A 22,694-nucleotide genomic window follows, 5' to 3' on the forward strand; every position below is an offset into this window, starting at 1 on the left:
GAATTAGAAGTAACAATTAATACACATTCAAGCATTAAATTGTTATTTTTAATACTATAATTCACCAAAGCAGTTTCAACACTTAGTATAAAAATTATTTAGATATATGAAACATACAGTTTTTATACTTAACATGGCAATGAAACAATGTTGTGAGAAATATTCCGTAAATAAATATTTGTGGAAAATCTTGAAAAGATAAAAGATAATACAATAAATATTACAATGATAGCTTTACTAATTTTAAAATCATCATTTCTTGTGCCAGAATCGTTATATTTTATATAATTCTTAATAATACTTTCATGTCAGATCATAGAATTATTAAAATGAAAGATATAATGGAATACAAAGAAAAACTCACAGTATAAGCATATATACTTATATACAATTTACATAATAAATTTTTTTTCTATTTACAATTAGTCTTTACATCAAATAAGGATCTAGTTTCTGTATGTTAAATAAAATAAAGAAAACTTACACTGATGAATCGGTGAGTGACATATTGTCTGATTCAGTTCGTGCATCACTGCTCAAGCTTTGAAGTTCTGAATCCTGTCTGGATACTGGGTTGTATGAGGAATATTGTGCGTGCAGTCTGGGTACGAGCATATGATATGGACTAGCTCCATGTTGCAAGTAAACGCTACGAGCGCCACGCAAAACATCAAACCAAAAGAGAAAAAACAAACAGAAAATTGGAAAACGTTTTAATAAAAATATCACAAATTTAAAACATAAAAGAAACGTAAAACACTCATATAATATGCTATATTTGATCACAACGTGATATTTTTCAGTTATTTTGTCAATTTTACAAACGCTATATATGAATATTTAACATTATACATTATAAAACATTGCAAAAAGACCACACAACAAGCTCAAAAATAATACTAGCTAAATAAAGCGTTTAATGCAAATCTAATTTTAGGCATTCTAGGTACTGAATGTTTTAAATAAAAACTGTAGATGTACGAAAAATATATTACCCAGCATACGCTTCTGGCTTTGGTCGAAGATCCATCGCCCTAGTCTGTTGAGTAGCCATAAGCATATCTTTGGTCAATCTCAGCTCACCCCTCAATTCCCCAGGCGTTTCACTAGCTGAATGTGAGCTATGTATGGAACTAACAAATTCACTGTCTTCGTGGACAGTGGGCAATAAACTTGGCCCGCAAGAAACAGACATTTCTCGACTGGATCCTGAACTAGGACACCCACCAGAGTCTGGATTCTGGCAGGACTGAACATACTGAAGATACATATCAGACCGAAGAAAGTTTGGATATGTAGTCTCATTAATGAGACGTTCGACTTCCAACTGTACAGCATCAAACACTTTTTCATCTGCCCGCCCTTCTTTAACACGACGATTAGCCTCTTTTCGTACATCTTCTGGTATAGCTAACTGCGACTTGAGGAAGAACTTTCTATAGATAAGTTTAACCAATTGATGTATCCTTTCGGGATCATCTTGTTCCTTGAGACCCTCGCAAGCAAACCAGAAGTTAAGAGGATTCGCATGAGGTCTGCCTTCTTGATCCAAGTATTTTCTGAACAATTCCAAGCCCACTGGATCCTGCAGCAAAGAATGCAGGTTCCTGGCCCACCGCAAGCAAGCAGGTGGTGAATCGCTTTCCATAGTTGTCGTACTACAGCAACCTTCCGGTTCAAATCCCAAAGGTGCAGAAGCATCGCAACCTGAAGCTGTTGGAGTTGCAAGAGAAGAGCGCCTAGGGGTCAGAGTTGGACTCTGTGGACGGAACCTGCTGACGTAGTTTCCTGTTTCCTCCCCTACAATCAAAATTTGATAACAATTTATTTATGTTTATAATATTTGTTTGATAAGAAATTAACTTTAATTGGCAAGCCGACATTTAGTAAATCAATGTAACAACATGATAAATATAAGACCTGTATTGCGTATAGTAATAAAACCTATTGCAATCTTTAAGTGACGTAACGTTAGGTTAAGCTCACTGAAAGATTATAAATGAATGTAACAATTTATTAGTGTAGATGTCATTAAATTTTTATAAATTCTTTTGACATAAAGTACAGAGTACTGCAATGTCAGTTTAAGATTTCTCAAATACACGTATAAAAACATACCAGGCACTGGTGGCCGTGGAGAGTTTTCATTGAAGCAACGTGCTTCGTTCTGTCGAGATCCACTCATCCTATCTATTATGGCCTTCACGTATTATTTTACGTTCTATATTTAATTTAGGCCCACGACGCCTCTTAGTGGACATGGTTAATCCAAACCTAAAATAAAAATAATAATTTGTCATACGAGTAACTTTATATTCTTAAATAAGAATAATAAATAGATCATTATGAGTAAATGTAGGTATACATGATTTTTAAACCATGTATGAGGAAAAATTTTTGAAATGTAGCATTCTTATCACCATCTAAAATGAAAAATGTTATTCAGGGAAATTCCATATTTTAATTCAAATGGTACAGCTTTTTGTACATTTCAGTTTTATATATTTGCATAAAATAACATGTATTTCAATATGTAATAACATACAATGGAGAAAGCATATTCTGAATTCAGAATACTCTAACAAAAGACATAAGCTAGGGATGCTGGATCGATCGAGCCCTGCGGTGAGTCATGTACCAATTAAGCACCTAAGGATGGTTTTCCTATCCCGAAGAACTCTAAGGGTGGAGCCTGACAGAAAAACTGTGGGGTAGCTTCTGGCAGTCTGCGCATTGAAAGATGCCTCTCTATATATCCCTATTGGTCTGCGCAGAGCATTTGTGTGGTATTGATCGACAAAAATTATAACGCAATCCATTGAACACTACAGTCAACCCCAAACACTGCTTAGTTTCCAGAATAAAATCACTGTAGAGTAGAATTTTATTTTGACAGGATGGATAGATATTAATAGATCTATAGGGTAAGGTTCCTACACAAAGAAAAGGCCATTATATCCCAGAGGTTCGGTCTTTTGTTAAGATGGACTATAGAAATATGATTTCATAAGCATCCTGTTGCAGCCACTTATGTATTATATACCTATTTATATAGAAAACAGACTTTAATGTTACAAAATACCTACTCAACTTCACCAAATGTTTTAACAATATATTTGTTATCCAGCAGCAATATGTATTATCAAAGTAGCTTTATTATATTAATATTGTATAAAACTACAAATGTTATTCTAAATTGTTCTGTTCTAATCTAATTACTTTAAATAATTGAATCTGAACTTGAATTATACACTTTCAAAACTAGTATATATTTAAATACAAAGCATCTAATACACCTGCATTTATGCATCCTTTAAATAAATAAAGTATATATGAAGTACTTCTGTTATAAAAACTCTTCCCATTAGATGTAGTTAAAAAGAACGTTAAGTATTTAGTAGCAAAAACTGGGATATACAGCATAAAACATATATATACACATATATACATATATATATGTAATACATGTAAATAGGTTTAAGATATATAAAAGCTCTATGCAACCATAGAAATCTGATCTCTACCTGTATAGAAGGGAAAATATGAAATGAAAAGCTGTCATAATGAATCATCTCACTTCAGTGCACATTTACCTGTACTAGGGGATGAAAAGGAGTGTACATACCATTTTGCCAACGTTTTCCTACAAGCAACCTTGAAATCTGTATAGCCGTGTAAAATCTATCGGAACCTTTACAAGTTTATTGACCTCAACCACAAGCACCTCCTAATTTCTATTGTTGTAGAACAGAATGAACATGCGATACCACTGTCGACGCGTCTCTAGGCAAACTGAGCTAAGGCTGCGTCCTGACCAGGACCGACGCCACATTGGTACAGGAAGGGTGGAGTAGGGATACAATATCTGATCTCGACAGATTGTAAAGCGCATAGTTCTGACATATCTACTCTTAAAATAAAAAAAAAACTAGACGGTTCTAAAACAATATAATTCACACACATATATAGATGGAAAGATTATACTTTTCATTTAGGAAAATTCTGTTCACTTCAATAAAATTTATTGTTTAAAAACTATACAGTGTAACACACATGTCATAGATTCAATTGTTTTATGTATACTACTTACACAAATCACAAGTAAAAGATAGTTACAGGGAAACCACTAAAGGACATTCCAGGTAGTTTGCACCATTATATTGTATTAGAAGGAAAGTTAAAAACATTTTTCACTATAAGTTACTTTAATACATTGTTCAATGAACCTTGTTATATCATTCGAAATATTTCGATTATTTAAACAAATAAATGCCTATAATTACTGAATCGTAATTTAACATTTAATATTTTTCTACTTTAAGAAAAGTATATATTACAAATTAGTAATTTGCTTAGTTTAATATCACGATTCAAATAATAAGAAAATTGTATAAATGTTCTTGCAAAAAATAAAGACATTTACATTAGATTAATTAAACCGGCATTAACAATAATTACCGAAAAAATATTAATTTCAAAAAATTGTATTTCTTTGCATCAACATTATTTGAATGATATTAAATAATAAAGCTGAGAGAATAGAGATAACAATTTATATTTATTTGGCTTTAACTTTATATATAGATATATTTAATAGAGAGTTTTATTTTATTAATTATTTTAGGAGTAATTAAATGTACGATTCAGTTTGTTAATGCATAATAAATTAATATACATAATATTTCACTAAGAATAGAAAGCACGATGTTTCAACCACCTGTAACTAACAGCGCGAGATACAGCTTCGCTAAGTAACCGTTACTACTTTGTTTACAATTTTCATTCCATCTGTGCTAATAGATGGCACTAGTTACAATTTACCATCATACGAGATTGTCACAGAATACTTTACGAACAGTTTTCTCCAATACCGCTAATGTAGCAGCACTTTAAAGATGAAATCACTGATTTGCAATCAGTTTTTAAGATATACCAACAATTTATTTGTATATGCGTGTTATCGATGCGATTACGTAAAAGAAAGATTATAAGAATTTGATAATTCGATGAAATATTCTGTTTCGGACACGTAGAAACTATGCCATATACAGGGTGTTCAGCCACCCCTGAGAAAAATTTTAATGGGAGATTCTAGAGGCCAAAATAAGACGAAAATCAAGGATACTAATTTGTTGATCGAGGCTTTGTTAAAAAATTATAGAAACATTTCCGGCCACACAGTATATTTTCAGTACAGAATTTTTTTCTCGAAAGTACGTAGGAATTCGGGGGTATGTGTATTCACCAAAAATGATTGTAATTGACCCCCGCAACCGAAAATAATTTTTTTAGAACGATTTGAAATATTTTAATTTCGCCGAAAAATTTGTCTACCTATTCAAATTTTTTTCTCGAAAGTGCGTAGGATTTCGGGGGTATGTCTATTGACAAAAAATGATTGTAATTGGTCCCTGCAACCATAAATAATTTTTTTAGAACGATTTGAAATTTTTTAATTTCAGTTAATTTTTCACTTTCATAGTAATATTAAACTAGTATTAAGCACTAGATACCCGTCATAACCAATCAGGCATTTTTGGTTATTACTCTTGACATTGTTTTTATGTTATGATACACAATCTGAATAAAATAATTCTGAGGAATTACATTTTTGTAATCGTGCAAGTAAATTAAATTGTTAAAAAATAAATCATAGCACAGTATAATTAAAAAGTATAGTAACGCAAAAACTTCTGACTAATACTCTCATTAAAGGAATGATCGTGTGACTTAAAGGCGTTAAATTTGAAGTGAAATTTATTGTCAATATGCTGGAATCAGTCTGGATTAACAGGAGCACTTTACCGTTAATCATTATACGAACGTACAAGATAGAGAACCAAGGGTGATTCACCATTCAATGTAACATACTTCATTAAAATCTTCAATTTTAATAATGACGAGAGTACGAGTATAATCATTTCAACGTCCACCTTACACACTTCTCTAATGTCTTCTTTATTTCCTACTTGCTTAATGATGTCTGTCGTTATAATTATTTGAAGCGCAGTACCGTGAGATATAATTATATGTCGAAAGAAATACGTCGCGCGAAGAACTATTAGGACTGTTGCCTATAACGTCGAAGATTTTTATGCACGATGAAAAGCTTCGTCCAATTTCAATTTCGAATAAAAGCCAGGTCCTCTCACATGAATGAGACCGATATATTTCATGGATGTCTTCCTTCGAGTTTTCAATACTGCTGAAGCATTCAGACTATTGTATCAATGTTTGAATGGACTTGAAGATTTTAGCCCTTGAAATGTTTCAAGCTTGGAACTATTCTTCTCTTTAATTATTACATTTGATAAATAAAAATCGTATCGATACTTGTAATTGTACAACATATCATTAAAATATTGAAAATACTTTTATTAAACCGGAATATTATATGTGTAAGTTTACTTATATTATTTCGCATATTTTATTTTCAAATATACGTTTGTTTAAAAAATCAATGTTACTTCACGATAAGGGATAATACCAATAGAGAGTTTCTACTGTCTTTTATTTAAAACAGACGCCTTTTGTATATTTACATGCTGCCTCGGTGGAAAGTAAAACAAAATTAGGTCAGTGTTTAACGTGTTAAGAACCACTGATCTAAACAATTAAAAAAAAAATTTATATTATACAGGGTGTTCGACCTCCCCTGGGAAAAATTTTAATGGGAGATTCTAGAGGCCAAAATAAGACGAAAATCAAGAATATCAATTACTTGACTGAGACTTCGTTAAAAAGTTATTAACAATTAAATTAAAAAATTTCAAATCGTTCTGAAAAAATTATTATCGGTTGCGGGGGTCAATTACAATCATTTTTGGTGAATACACATACCCCCGAAATCCTGCCCACTTTCGAGAAAAAAATTCGAGTAAGTGCTGAAAGTTTTGGGTGAAAAAAAAAGACTTTCGAATCGTCTTGGAAAAATTATTTTTAGTTGCAGGTGTCAATTGCAAGCATTTTTGGTCAACAGACATACCCTCGAAATCCTACTCAAAAAAGTATTAGACAACTTTTCTGTAGGGCGCCAAACAAAAATACTAAAAATGAAAAGGAATTTTTAAGAAAAATCGACAGGGGGTAGGTGCCTAAATTTTTCGACGAAAAAAAAAAATTTCAAATCGTTCTGAAAAAATTATTTTCGGTTGAAGGGGTCAGTTACAATCATTTTTGGTGAATAGACATAACTTCGAAATCCTGCGCATTTTCGAGAAAAAAATTCAATATGGGTGTAACTTTAATCGTTAATAACTTTTTAACGAAGCCTCCATCAACAAATTGGTATTCTTGATTTTTGTCCTACTTTGGCGTCTAGAATCTCCCATTACAATTTTTCCCAAGGATGGCCCAACACCCTGTATAAACATTGTTATCGAAAAATTCGCGATGTTCCATGAAGCATGATTGCATTGAATTCTTAGACGGTGAAAGTTTCTGGCTAACCCCTAGAATGTAGGAAAGACATCTGGAGACGATAGGTTCGAAATTCATCTCTAAACGACACGTTATATTCTCCTTTCGCTTGGTCGGTAAATGCTAGGACCGGTGTTACCTCGCATGCCAAGCTGTTTGATATCGGCGAGCAAAATACTAAGAACCCATAAAAAGATGTTCGGAGATATTGAAATTTGTTCAAGCGTGCAAAAATGTATCAACCGTGTGGAATTTAAACCCTGCCTCCTACTCGCATTGCCTTTACTCGTCCGAAAACATTTCTCGGTTTTCTTACAAATGCTGTGATATATTAAAACGCACGATACCGTGATGTTCGCATCGGTATTCCGATGATCTCATTCCATGTGCTTCGTAGTTTTCTATTTTTATGCAAATCATAACCATTATTATACATATCTCATAAATGGCATACGTACATATGTATGTAGAAATGATTTTATCGCTGAGTAAGAGATACTCAGTGCTTTAAACATAACCTAAAAAATGTATTCTTGTTCCCATGGTACTTTCCATTGAAATTCATCCTACTGTCAGTATCGAAGTATAACTATTATATTTCTTATTTAAAATGATTTTGGTTACTAATTAACAATAATCAAAATTTTGTTTCGATTACAGATAATTGATACTGACAATTAGCACTTTCTCTGTTTACTTCTGACTGTCGTCCATTATTATTATGATTATTAGATCGTTAGTTGAAAAGGTTTGCACGAAACCAAAATAAAATTCTAATCGTCGATAATGGTTGGTTATTTATAATCAAAAAAAAAAATTCCTTTATTGCCTCGTTATCTCTTTCATTTATTTCGCATTCTCGACTGAGCGAATAATTTTGTCACTCGCTGTATGACAAATAATCGTATCAACTTTTAATTTGCAAAACAGAGGAAAAAGTTCTTTGCGTTACTATAAATTATAAAATTTTTAAGTTATCGATGAACAAAATTAGACACGTTCGTATCATACCGAATACACATGGTACAATGTTTTACGCAGTTTACTGTGGCGTGTATACGCTCCGAACTTATATCTAACTTCCACGTACCGGGTGTATCAAACTATCAATTCTGTAAGAAGTAAAACGATACAACCTTATCTTACTGTTTTGTATAACATCGTATCACTGTCAGAATAACGTTGCTGAAAAAAAATAATTTTGCACAATGACGCGATACGATCAAAGTATCGATGTTTAATCAACCGATCGTGTGGGAGAGAAACGCGATAGGCGACAGAACGACGAAGAAGAAGGTGGTACCCATTGTGCGCGTTCTTTCGAACGTATTAACATTTCCCGAAGGTAGCGATATTTTTCTCGTGGAGAAAAAGCGATCGAAGAAATGACAAGTATTTCGGAGTCACCGGTTAGATGACGAGGCGAGGGAAGGGCCCTAGCTCTCAAAGAGCGTGCTTCGCCGAGCGAGGCGTTCCGAAAACCTGTAATTACGGACCCGACGTACATCAAGCGGTGCCGCCAGCCGCCAGCCACCAGCCGGCGAGGTCTGTGTCTTCCGTCTCCCTTTTTGCCTTTTTCTCTCCTTCATCGCCTTCCTCGTCTTCCTTCTGCCTTTACCTGTGCCGTCCCGTTCGTAGCTTTCTTTCCACCGTCTCTGTTTCACTTGCCCGCACGTTTGCTCTTTCGCTCTTTCGTTTTCTTTTCTCTTTTGTCTCTCTTTCGTTCCTTCTGTCCACTTTGAGCGGCCTCCCGCTTCGACTCCGACAGCGGTCCACCTTATTTGACCCTTCCTCCCCCCCCCTTCCTCCCTCACTTCGCCGGTCCGCGTCCAAAGGGCTCTCCTCCGATTCCTCTTTTATTTTACCCTCTTACTTTACTTACTTACTCACTCTCGGTTTCTTTCTACTTCTTCTCCGTTTCTTCCACGTCTTCTTCTTTTTATCCGCCCCCTTTCTCCGTCTCTTTTTCACATCTTAGATTGCCGTGTCGGCAATCGCAGCTCGCTACGTGGAATTGTCCGAAAAACAGACTACCGAAGGAAGACGAAACGAGACCGAGGGAAAAAGTGTAACGCATCTTTCGTTCTTCTTTCAGTTTCCCCGACGTTTCTTTTACTTTTTTCCTTCTTGCTCGTCCCCGTTGTCGCTTGAAATTTGGACTATTTTTTGTGCCACTGTTGGTACTGCAGTATCGTTCGTGCAGTTGCACTTGCTCCGTCGATAAAGTATAGACGGCGTTAAAATGTTATCGACACACTTACGCGAACGATAAGCTTTCCGTACGCCCGATCATTTATCAACTAAAATTTGATATATTTCTGTTTTCGGAACAGATATCGAGAAATATTTTTACGTTTAATAACGTAGCGGTAAATTAAAGACATTTGTTGGAGATCAGTAGCGCGGAGAAATCTCAGTACGGCACTGGGCAATCCGAAGCTCCTCAAACGAGAAAAGCACACATGGCGCCCATTCAGCTAACCCTTTCAGCTCTCTCTTCCCTCCCGGTACCTGTAAGTTTTCTACCAACCCACCCAGTCATCCTCCTCATGCGTCACCTTCTTCTTCCTTCTTCCATCTTTAGGTCGCGCTGCTTCGACCACGGTAAAATCTCTTTTACGCGCCCAACCGAAGAACTCTGTCTCAGACGACTCTATGCTTTTCTTACGGCCACCATTTAAATTTCCACATGGCTTTACAGAGTATAATTCGAATTTTTTATCTTCCTCGACTTTTCGTTCGCTCCTCCTGCCGACCTTCCTCTCTCCGTGCAGACAGTTACGAAACTTTCCGTTAACACGTTCGCCAAGTTTTCTGTTCTCTATTTGGGGAATTTTCAGCAAGTCGTCTCGGAAAGCCACGGTCGAAAAAAAACGACGAGCATCAGAAATACATCGGCAAGTTTTGAATATTTTTCTGCTTGTCAGAACGTAAACTCAATATTGCACGAATTAAGCACAATTGCATCCTGCGTGTTTAGAGGTTATGTGTACGGTACGCGTAAATACCATTTCGAAGTATCGACCATTTAAATACAACTGACGAAGTACTTCAAAATGTTAACAAAAAAATAATTTTTTAATTTATTTAACGAATTTATTGGCCGTAATAACGAAGAAATGTGCAAATTCAATTACTACACGAAAACATGAAATCTGTTTCTCCATGCAATGACGGAATAATACTTATCTATGCACATACATAACCTAACCCTACACAACGAGTGTGAATTATTGAATCAAGCATTGAAATAATATTTTTAATAATCGGTAGGTAAAATTCTTAACGTTAAAAAAGAAAAAAAAAAAACACGATAATAGCTGAAGGTATAATGGAATACTGTATCTTGTTATTTTACCTTCTAATATCATTAGCAGAATTTTTGTTATAGATTACAAGTCGGGGTAAGGTATGTTGAGCAGAGTGCCTGCGTTACCACTCTAGACCCTCACGCTGATTCGTTAACTTTTTGCTTCGCGAGTTAAGGGAAACCAGAAATTAATTTGGGAGGTCGTCATTACGACTAAATAAAACTTTCTTTGGAAGCTCTAGTACATTCAGAATCCGCGATGTTTCACGACGGAATATATTTTGAACAAGATTCTGAATCAATCTTCAAAGAGAACGCAAAGGAATTCTCGTGTTTTGTACCGAGTCACGATATCTTTGCATTAAAATTATATAAAAAACACAACAAGTATTTCAACAGAAAAAAAGCTTTTGCTTCGAAAATCCTTTATCACCCCGCATCATTCCGAAGTCGCGTATCTATTATCTACATTTTTCAAGTTTAATTTAATCCTATTGTCAATATGTATCAATAAAAGCAATATCATATGACAACTATATTACAATTTTTTACGCCAGAATGGTACAGTCAAAAGTTACTTTTCGATTTATGTTCCATTGTTGGTATTTATCGATGGCCATATCGTATAATTTTGTTCGGAAGTTATACATAATTTAGGTTACAGAGTTAATAGATTAATTGCACCTCTGGGAAAAATTTTAATGGAAGATTCTAGAGGGCAAAATAAGACGAAAATCAAGAATACCAATTTGTCGATGGAGGCTTCGTTAAGAAGTTATTAACGTTTAAACTTCCGCCCATACTGAATTTTTTTTCTCGAAAATGCGTAGGATTTCGGGGGTATGTATATTCACCAAAAATGGTTGTATTTGACTCCAGAACCTAGAAATAATTTTTTTAGAACGATTCGAAATTTTTTTTTTTCGTCGAAAAATGTAGGCACCTACCCCCTGTCGATTTTTCTTAAAAATTCTTTTTCATTTTTAGTATTTTTGTTTGGCGCCCTACAGAAAAGTTGTCTAATACTTTTTTGAGTAGGATTTCGAGGGTATGTCTGTTGACCAAAAATGCTTGCAATTGACACCTGCAACTAAAAATAATTTTTCCAAGACGATTCGAAAGTCTTTTTTTTCACCCAAAACTTTCAGTACTTACTCGAATTTTTTTCTCGAAACTGGGTAGGATTTCGGGGGTATGTATATTCACCAAAAATGGTTGTACTTGACTCCAGAACCTAGAAATAATTTTTTTAGAACGATTCGAAATCTTTTTTTTTCGCCGAATTTAGGCGCCTACCCAAATTTGTTTCTCGAAAGTGGGTACGATTCCGGGGGTATGTGTATTCATCGAAAATGATTGTAATTGATCTCCGCAACCAGAAATAATTTTTTCAGAATGATTTGAGATTTTTTAATTTAATTTTTTAATAACTTTTTTAACGAAGCCTCAGTCAAGAAATTGATACTCTTTATTTTGGTCTTATTTTGGCCTTTAAAATCTCCCATTAAAATTTTTCCCAGGGTTGGTCGAACACCCTGTATAGAAACTCGGAATCGATACTATCGGTATGTTAGGGATACTCGGTAATCAACGTTCGGCAAGGAGTGGACTTCCCTTATCAACCGTATTTCAAGGAAGGAGACATTCTTGACAATGATACGACAGGGGCATTGATCAACCCCTACTTGTCTCCGGGCACTTACTCCCCTTAAAGCAAGGGTTAAAAAAAAAAGCCTATATAAGCTGAACTTAGATCATTCAGCACACCAAAGAGTAGACTGTGCAATCTTACCCCTTTGTGGTCGCCGGGCACCGTAAGGGGACAAGCTTATGACATCATTGTTTTTTATCAGATAAAGATATAAACTACCGTGCTTTGGGCATTTATTGTTTATAAATATGCGCGGTAATTTAGAAGTAACTAACAGAAATTTCTGTTCTCGGTATCGTTAGATTGAAAAAAATTTATTTATCTGTTATTTTCAATGTTAAGTTTTCGTTTAACTTTGTGTCTTAATGTTCATTAAGTTCAAATCAACAGTAACTAAGTAAACAAGGAAGAATCGTTTGATTCGAATACACGCAACCTATTGCTGATTAAAAAGTGGAGCTTGAAAACCATTGGGTTGTTCAGAAAGTAATTTCGTTTTTCTCCTTCGTGAAAAGGAACAATTTTCTTACAATACATATATAATGTAAATACGGTTTAGAATAAAGTTGGCTGGTTAAAAGTACAATTAACGTCTCTGTTGGTAAGAAAACAAAACTACTTTCCGAACAACCCAATATTAGAATATAGGTGTTCTTGAAACAGTTATGAAGAACTTTCATTCCGAATGCTTTTCGTCGCGAAGAGTAGAATGAAATATACATGGGCCGCAGAGTATAAGTGGAAAATATAAGAATTGCGCGCGAGGACCAGCCGGAGCGAAATATCAAAAAGGGTTAATACCGTCTCTTACGGGCGTTCTCCTCGAAAGATACGAGCAAGTCTATCGATATCGAATGTCCATCACCGGCAACTATGATTATCAATTAAATAATAAAGGGAGTGTTATCAGCTCGAAACGGAAATGATCTCGATCAAGCCATAAACACGACTTCCAAAGTCTTTTGAAGCACCGACAAGGATTTGTTGGTGAAAGACCGAGCGGAAACGGTCAAAGGCGTGTCACCGTTATCGCCAGATGACTTTATGTAGTGGTATTATGCCTCGCGAGCTGCGAATCTTTCAAAGAAACTTCTAAGGGACCGCTCTCGGCCGGCAGCTACACCGACCGTCGGTCGTCGACCGTCACGACCGCCGGCTCTCGACCATCGACTTAGGAGAATGTTCACTGACGTGTCAAGATTCTTCGTCGCCCCGCCTTTCTCTTCTCAATTCCGATTGACCTTCGTTCGTCCCTCGAATCAAATATATATACAGTGAGACACAATCAAAATCGTACACCACATATGAAAATATGTTTCATTCGAAAAAAGAAGTTTGGGAATGATTTGGAAAAAAGATAAGGCAGACATATATCGTAAATATATCTGTATTTACTGTGTAATAATGACAAAAGAAATGAATATTGCTTAACTTAAAAAAAATAAAGTTACTATAATACGGTGCAGAAAAAAACTCGCAGCTGAAATCGTACGCTATTCCCCTCCAGGAATCCCCGAAAAGAAACGAACAACGATAAACAAAAGAAGATCACATTGTTTTAGCTTGCTGGTAAATGTGGTATTGCATCGAAGCAACGACATAAATTGTAATAATAGTAAAAATGAAGCAGACGTCACCAGAGGTCCGAGAAATTGCAAAAATTATTGGTAGAAGTATTAGCACTGCTCAATACATTATTAAACGCTATAGAGAAGAAGAAATTTTAATTTTACACAAAACCTAGTAAAATTAATGTCGAAAAGGTAACATGCCGTAGAATGCAGCCGGGGATATCAATAACAATATTCTTAATGTATACGATTTTAGCTGTGAGATGTTTTCTGCATAGTAACTTTAATTATTTTATGTTAAGCAATATTCATTTCTTTTGTCATTATTACACAATAAATACAGATATATTTACAATATATGTCTGCCTTATCTTTTTTCCAAATCATTACTAAACTTCTTTTTTCGAATGAAACATATTTTCATATATGCGATGTACGTTCAGCGTTATTCCAATTCAATAAAATTTTATGTCCCGGACGAAGAAAAATACTCCCTAAATTTAGCAGAAAAAAATTTTTTTATAAATTATTATTACGCGATGAGTAGATGGTCATTTATATTTAATATACATTTGTTTAAATCCTTGGGTTCGAAGCTTGGATAATTATATTAACTCAAGCGTATATAGAAGGTAATAGTTCCAAATAATAATAATATATAAATGTCAACATTGTTATCGAATGTTCAGTTTACGTAGATCATCTTAAATATTCCGACCATCGGTAACGACCGAATATAAACAGTACAGCAAAAGCTTAAATATTATTACGAACGACACTTGCCGCCTCGCCGTCATCGGCTTTTTAAGTTTGCTTTAAATTAATATGTACCTTGATTCCGTAACGACACATCAATACGTTTTCTTCGTTGGGCACACTTCATATTCACGTCTTATGTAACTATATATTTTACATGCCTCCAAGGCGAACATTCGTTTACGTGTCACTGTAAATGTTCACAAATTACGTATAAACATATCTTTCGCGGAATTAAATCGTTCATCGCCGTACATTAATTTCGATATTTCGTGTATATTGTTCGTGTAAAAAATTACGATTAAATTGGACAAAAATTTGTCGTGCACGATTGCAACCTTTGGAACTGTTTTTATTTTTAACACGAACGATCTCCGGTAGGTCAAGGAGAAAAAAAAATCACAATTGCAGTTCACACGCGGAAGGATTGCATCAATCGCGCAGGAACTATAGTTTTCAGGTGATTGCACCGTTCGCAGGAAGTCTCAGAAATAGGATTTTCCAGATAAAACCATTCAGGTCGTCGAGCACTCCGCATGTTTTTGCTAGTTCGCTTCGTAGCGTTTTTACTCTTCTCTTCGTTTTGTTTACAGTCGCCCAGCCCGCCGACTAAGTAACACAGAATACCAGGCGTTTCTTCGGAATCATTTGCCATGACTTTATTTTCACAAAATTGTTTTCAATTCGACGGTGTAACGGACACTTTTCTGGGCTCCTTTTAAAATTATATCCTCAAACGAACGAAGCGTCGTTTCGCCTAATACAAAACCGAGTATTACGGTCAGTCGGCTTCAGGTCCATAAATATCGAAAATAAGAGTTCATCTGACAAAACACCATAAACTTCCCGCAGTACAAAGGGTTTGTAAAAGTTGTATTCGTGTTTCCAAAACATTTTCGTTTGCATGAAATACGTCGCGACACATTACTCTCGAGATACGCTGATCGAACCTTGTATTTCGGAGTACGTTCGTAAGCCACGCTGCATCGTTGAAATTCGATTTCGTACGTCTTCGTTAGTGGTACGCAAAAGTTTGGACGAGATTGTAGGAGACCAAAGATCGAATATTTTCTTAATCGATCGATTACGTCTGAATTTGATTTTTGCATAAAACGCTAAGCAATTCGAAGCTACGCGGTATCGTTACTGGTTCGTTGAAATGTCAGCGGAGCAAACGGTAAAGCGGATAGCCGGATAGTAACTCGATTAAAAATTTTTCGTCGGTTGGACGCTTGCTCTTCGATTGCCGGCTCGAAACTTTATTCCGTGAAATCTTTTCGTTCGTACCGAATCAGCGAAACGAGCACAAAAACAGGGGCTGAAGCAACGGCTCGCTTGAATGTGAATACGACAAAGGATGCCGAGGAAGACCTGTGCCCCATACAACGTACACGGTAAGACTGAAACTACACAGTGACCGTAGAGCCAAGGGAGAGCGAGCATTATCTCTCTCCCTTGCTTTCCTCCTCGCTCTTATACCGTTCTTCTTCGTCGTCTTTTCTTCTTACTCTGCCACACCTCCCTTACGGCCGCAACAGCCTCTCCCTCTTTCTCTTATGTGTTCCCTTCCTCTTACCCGCCACGGCCATGGTGGACGCAGGACAAAAAAGTGGTAGGGTCCAGGTATAAGGGCAAATTCTGAGCTATATATACCTATCCATACTTTAAAACTCTTACGGAAATACGAGGATTTTCATAAATTCGAACGGACAGTGGTGCCTCAGAGACGAGAATAAAAGTATTTCGGAACGAAAAAATCAGCGACGAAGAAATTCGCGTAAAATAAAACTGACAAAGCTTTTGCTTTATGCTAGATAAAAATTTATTTTCGAAGGATATACGTTCAAGATTGCTTATGTAATTTAAGAAAATGAGGATATTCCAAAACAGGAAAAACTGTTATAATGCTGTCCATCGATTAAATCAAATTCGATAAAATTTCATTATAAAGTACAAAATTTCTACAAGTTCTAGTTGTTCTTTGAGATTTAAACATTCAATACGAGTGATAAATATGGACATAATATAGGAATAAAAATCAATACTAAATGATTTAAAATTGTTAAAATCAAATAATTTTTATTAATATTTGTACACTAATGAAATTAACAGCTTGTATCGGAAATACATATGTATGTACAGGCAGCGGTGTGCCATCTAGCGTTCCACAGTTTTATTACCGACGATGCACGTATATATTTTATTTAATTCGTTCTCCAATAACGATTTTTATTAAATGTACTCACCGTGGGGCGAGTTAATTAAAACTACCATGCGTGTAGTTAGCAACGATTTATTCACCTTCGCGTCAATTTACTTTGTAGAACAAAACCTAACCGAGTTGAGTTTCGAGGAAAATGTATTTTCGTAAATCTTTTAACCGCACGTAGGAATACTTTAATTCGCTCAACATCAATTGAACGACTAAATTGCGTGTTTGTTGCACGCGTAAAGACTTGTGTTTAGAAAGCTTGAAGAACGAGGAAAACCTCTGTCTATAGTCAACCCTTGTCCGATCCAGACTCTTTAACTTCGTGTTCAATGAAATTCGATTCAAGTCGCTGCCAAGCGACTGCTAAACTTGCCTTCAGGTAAATTACAAGCCAAACTACTGATTTCTTCTACCTAGCAATTTTAACCGCAAATTTATCGTGACGTTTTACGTCGAATAAAATCTACTGTTGAAAAGAAATGTCTTTTTTTTTTAACAACAATGGTAAATATCGATAAGTATTTCTACGGGCATAGAAGTTCCATAAACCATTTTTATAATTCTCTTTCTATATTATAAAACTGTATGAGAAATTATTGTAAGTATTACAATGATCTTATGATAGTATAGAACAGGTATATAGGGTGTTCGGCCATTCTTGGGAAAAATTTTAATGGGAGATTCTAGAGGTCAAAATAAGACGAAAATCAAGAATACCAATTTGTCGATGGAGGCTTCGTTAAAAAGTTATTAACGTTTAAAGTTTCGCCCAAACTGAATTTTTTTCTAGAAAGTAGGTAGGATTTCGGGGGTAGGTCTATTCACAAAAAATTATTGTAAATGACCTCTGCAACCGAAAATAATTTTTCCAGAACGATTTGAAATTTTTTAATTTTGTCGAAAAGTTTCACACCTTCTCGAATTTTTTTCTCGAAAGTGGGTAGGATTTCGGGGGTATATATAATGACCAAAAATGATTGCAATTGAGCTCTGCAAACAAAAATAATTTTTTCAGAATGATTTGAAATTTTTCAATAACTTTTTAACGAAGCCTCAATCAACAAATTGATATTCTTGATTTTCGCCTTATTTTGGCCTCTAGAATCTCCCATTAAATTTTTCCCCAGGGGTGGCCGAACACCCTGTATACCACAAAACCACGTACTCGTCATTTTTATTTGACTTGGTACTTAATATTTGAATCGGAATTTCGATGAAGGATGGATTGCACGCGACGGACCAGACTCAATGGCCCCCTCGATCGCTCGATTTAAATCCTCTCGACTTTTGCTTCGAGGATTCGTCAAAAGTATGGTCAAGAGAAAAAATAGAAAGATAATCCGTTGACTCTGCCATAAGCAGAACATTGTTAATAATTTCGAGTCTGTCCCTCCCGCCTTGAAAGTCCTGTACACTCCGAATTTCCTGATTACTTCCAAACTTTTGTACGATAGTGTAGATAAGATTCATTCCCGTGTCTGATTTTCATTTATTTTTAATTGGAAAAACGAAAATCTCGGTATCGCGCACTCCCCGTCGCGTCTTGGTTTTCTTAGTTCGCGGTAGGAGTTGATGCAGATTAAATTATTATGATGGTGATTAAAAAAAGAAGCGGAGGCCGCGAGCGGAACAGGAAATTATGAACGAAAAGAGACGGAAAACGCTGTGAAACGGTGCGGCCAGAGAAAGACAAGTTGCAAGAAGACCATTTGTGAGCAAATGTGAGAAACTATATAGCAATGCATTGGTACTACTTGCACGAGGCGGGTGCAAGACCAAAAGAGAGAGAGAGAAAGAGAGAGAAACAGCGGGACAGACGACAACCGACGTGGAGGGGAAAGAAGAGGGAGAATTACGATGAGAGGGTATAAGAGAAGGAGAATCTCCGTTTGATCTTGCCGCCGCACGCGAACCCACACACATGTACGCATGTTCTGGCCTCTCAATATGGATACGCGTGAATGCACCAACACATCGCGCCAGTTAAAATCTCCCTTCTCTCTCGCCTTGCTCAGTCCTGCTTCGATCGACAGTGCACGCCGGGCACTCTGTTGCTCTTGGATGTGTATAATAAACACCGTGCGAGCCAACTCAGCCGAGTCGCCTATAATTTCTCGCGGAAAATTATATGTTAATGCGCCCTTAATGGCGTCGTTCGTTAACGGGATCGTTGTACAAGCCCGAGGGATAGAACCGTGCCGAGAGCGCGATTCGATTCGCTCGAGCATGCCGCGCGAGTCGTCATTCAAAAAAAAAACCTCGGTCATACTTTCTTGCATTGCCTTTTCTTATCGAATATACATATACGTTTCTTAGAAATATCTGGGGGAAATATCCTAAGGGGTGATATTTTATTTAATACGCGCACACGAGCACGGGAGCGCCGTGTATTTAAACCACGCTTCGGTATGCGCATAATTCAATGACTCCCGTATTCCTAACCTGGATGGAAATGATTTTTCTTTCCTTAACCCCTCCTCCCCCCTACTTCGTTCCTTCTCCTTTTGCAATTGTAAAACAGTGTTTCTTTCGAACGCCGTCGGGAACTTTTACGGGCTTGAAATACTTTCAGAGTGTCGAAAAAGCTCTGAATCTTTCAACACTGGACAAAGATTTACTGCGCCCGTGAGAACACAGAACTAATTCTATGAGAGCACAATCGTTTACTACCCGAGAGTTCGTTTGTTCTATAAATATATGTTAATAGCGTGCGAAAAACTTACGAACACTGCGGCATCGTTATCGCGAAACGGTGCATGTAAATAAACTCGCGTGTTCCCGCTTTGGAAACAGAAATATTAAAATGCTGACCGAGGTAAGGACGAAATTCGCACGAGGACGGTATGGTTTTCTCGGTTTTGCTTCATTACGAATATAAGGAAGAATGAGTATTGAAACGGGTCCATATTTTAAGTCTCTTGTTTGTTCTGACAATCCACACACTGTTCATGATCCCAAAGCAAACGTCGTTCGTGTTATTGGCGAGATACAGCCTGATTTATGCGCGAGAGTCATCAAAACAATATTAGATTATTTTTCTTTCATTTTATTTCAATTAAAAATTCTATCGTTTTCAATGGAAAACCTGTTGTAAAGATCATGAATCGAATGTTCCTATTATCGGTCATTTAATAAATAGAGTATCGAGCATGTTTCGACCAAGGGACACGTTTCCTATATCGTTACACGTGCTTGGGCATTTCCGGGGATCGACGGCATCGCGACATCTGTTCCAAGAGCGATCGCGGACGACGCACGAAGTCGTAAGGTTAATCGAGCCCGTCTGCACGAAAAATTAGTTACCACGATTGAAATCGACGGTTATGCAAAACGTTTGCGCCGACGGTATCGTTTCCCCGGTAAGCGGATAAAGACGATACGCGACAGAGCTTCCTGAAGGTAATACTCATGACTGTTTGATCGGCCTCTTCGGACGGAGAGAATTTCCCGTGGGTCCACGGTAGCGGAACAAAGTCCTCAAAGAATGAAGATCGCCCAGCTAAAAACGTGGCAAGAGAAGTGGCGCCTTTGACCCTCATTGTCTGCGCTCTTTGCCCGTCGCATGCACGGCCTAATGGACTCTGTTTATCTTTTTCGCTTTCTTCTCTCCCCCTTCGTCTCATTCGCGACAATACAGACGTACTCCCCCTCTATCCACCCCCTTACTCCCCTTTCCTTATACGCGTAACTAGACTTAACCGAGCCCCGTTCCTTTTCCGTTACGCCCACGATTTTACGTGCGATTTCCTACCATTAATTTCAACCGAATCGATTACCACGCGTGTCGTACGATATTTCGAAACGTTTCCCTTAACCGGTTAGCTGCGATTGACGAGTATACTCGTCATGGAGAAGTGGCAGGACTTTCTGTCATGACGAATATACTCGTCAAAAAGTAGTGACCATTGGCTATTTAAATTGTAATTTTTGTGAAAAATAAAACTTATTCCCCAATTTCAAGATGTTTAGAATATTTTGAGGCCAGGTCGGAATAAAACAAACAAATAAAAGATATGAATAATTTGAGATGAACTCGTGCGTCCCCGTATGCACCGGCTGAAGCAGCTTATCAGTTCGCATAACGAATTATTTACGTGCGATGATAACGGTTTTTAGATGTTAGCGTAAAAGCGGCAAAAGCAAAAGTCGGAAAAGTGATTTATGATAGGGTTCCTTCAGGGATGATCCGCCACGGGACAAATGCGTGACGCTGACCAGGCTGGTTAATTTCACATTCAGAAACTTTATACACTAAGACGATTGCTTATCGTTCGTTGTGCGATTCGACGTTATATCTTTTACCCATTTAAATTACCCAAAACGTGGCAAAGGATCTTGATCTAGAATACACTGTCGGGACATTGAAGCATCGTGATAAAAATATGACGGTGTGGGCGTCATCTCCACGAAACGATCCATGGCTAACTCGGAGAATTAACGACACTGTGGACAGATTTCAGTTTCTGGACATTATGAAAGAAACCGCCGATGTCTTGTGCACATAAATAATTGGGGAGCAATTTCATCTTACTTGCGCTAATGTAAATAATGTTTCCAAACGTAGTCGTCTTAAGTTTTTGCCCGTTACTGTACGTGGACGATCGAGTAAGTTTTATACAAAAGTTGACAGTATTTAATATTCTTCTGGAAAAACGCGAATGGACTTTTTACACAACCTAATATAATTGCATGTAGATATATTCTGTTTTAGAGTAGTTGGCGCGTGAGCAGGACGTGCGGTGATACCAGCGATATCCAGGTGCCCTCTTGGCCGCGTAAGAGATTGACGTACAAATTGAAACAAGCGATGCAACGACACTGAGAAACTGAATGACAAAAGGGTAGTAGTGGAGGAACGAAAACGGGCGAATGGTGGGGAGCAAACAGTGAGAACAGTACTACAGACAATGGAGACAATTATTGCACACAGACAAGGAGATGATGGATCAAACGCGGTACCATTTCGGCGCCCCCTTTATCTTCTTTCACTTGTCTTCTCTAACCCCTCCCCCTCCCCTCACTACCACTTCTCGCGGCACACTTTCTTTTTCTCTTATCGTAATATGTTTCGCGTTTATTTCGCCTTTTACCCTGTTTAGCTTTGATATAGGCATGCGAGACACGATTCAACACGTGCGTCGCACACTAAACTACTCATTTCGCTAAAATTACTACGCAAACACGGTGCTTTCATGCTATGAACCTATCATTTAATGAAATAACATATCTCTTTCGCCGATACCTGGAAAACAATTCGGGTAACGTATAATGCACAAAAAGTAGATTAAATCGCGAATTCGAAACGCTCGGCGAACTTCCGAGAATCGAAGCCTATAAAATACTATCGATAACACGTTTCGAATCGAGTTTTACCGAGCATACGAATCTCTGCTTTTTGTTTCAGGTCGCGTCGAACATCACAGAATTTTATAATCAATTCTATTACTTTTTATTTCATTTTTCATCCTAGCAAACATTTCCGCGATTCAATTTTCTACGAACACGAAAACACTGTGTTACCCTTGTCCGAAAATACAGTATCGTCTGTGCCCTACGAACCTCGAGTCACCCTAACTTCCGTGTTTTGCACCGAAATATCCTAAACCGTCCCCTATTCGATCACCCCCTTTTACTTTCAACATCTTTTAAAAACCTAATCCGTTTAAGCCAAGAGCATCTGGAACGAAAATAAAAGTCTAACTTTACAATCGAACGACTAATTTAAAAATATGTCGTTCAACTTTTTTTTATTCTCACCTTTCGATCCTTACTTTC

At 36.8% G+C, this 22,694-nt stretch overlaps 1 protein-coding gene across 5 annotated transcripts in view; it reads right to left on the reverse strand.

The window, feature by feature from the left end:
* The window catches only part of Axn (protein axin), a 31,135-nt gene that overhangs the window by 3,087 nt on the left and 5,354 nt on the right, over positions 1-22,694 (reverse strand). Inside the window, exons 1-4 of one of the 5 annotated variants that reach the window (XM_076777586.1) lie at positions 4,091-4,175; positions 2,119-2,274; positions 996-1,800; positions 485-649 (exon numbers count right to left, since the gene is read on the reverse strand). In XM_076777586.1, coding sequence (XP_076633701.1) covers positions 485-649; positions 996-1,800; positions 2,119-2,185 — 1,037 coding nt within the window. In that variant the 5' untranslated portion in view covers positions 2,186-2,274; positions 4,091-4,175. Of the gene's footprint in view, positions 1-484; positions 650-995; positions 1,801-2,118; positions 2,275-3,625; positions 3,775-4,090; positions 4,176-22,694 lie in introns of those variants that run through there. The other 4 variants (XM_076777585.1, XM_076777584.1, XM_076777587.1 and 1 more) reach the window with 4 other exon arrangements.

This window comes from Colletes latitarsis, chromosome 11, assembly GCF_051014445.1.
Source record: "Colletes latitarsis isolate SP2378_abdomen chromosome 11, iyColLati1, whole genome shotgun sequence".
In the NCBI taxonomy this organism is placed as follows: Eukaryota; Metazoa; Arthropoda; class Insecta; order Hymenoptera; family Colletidae; genus Colletes; species Colletes latitarsis.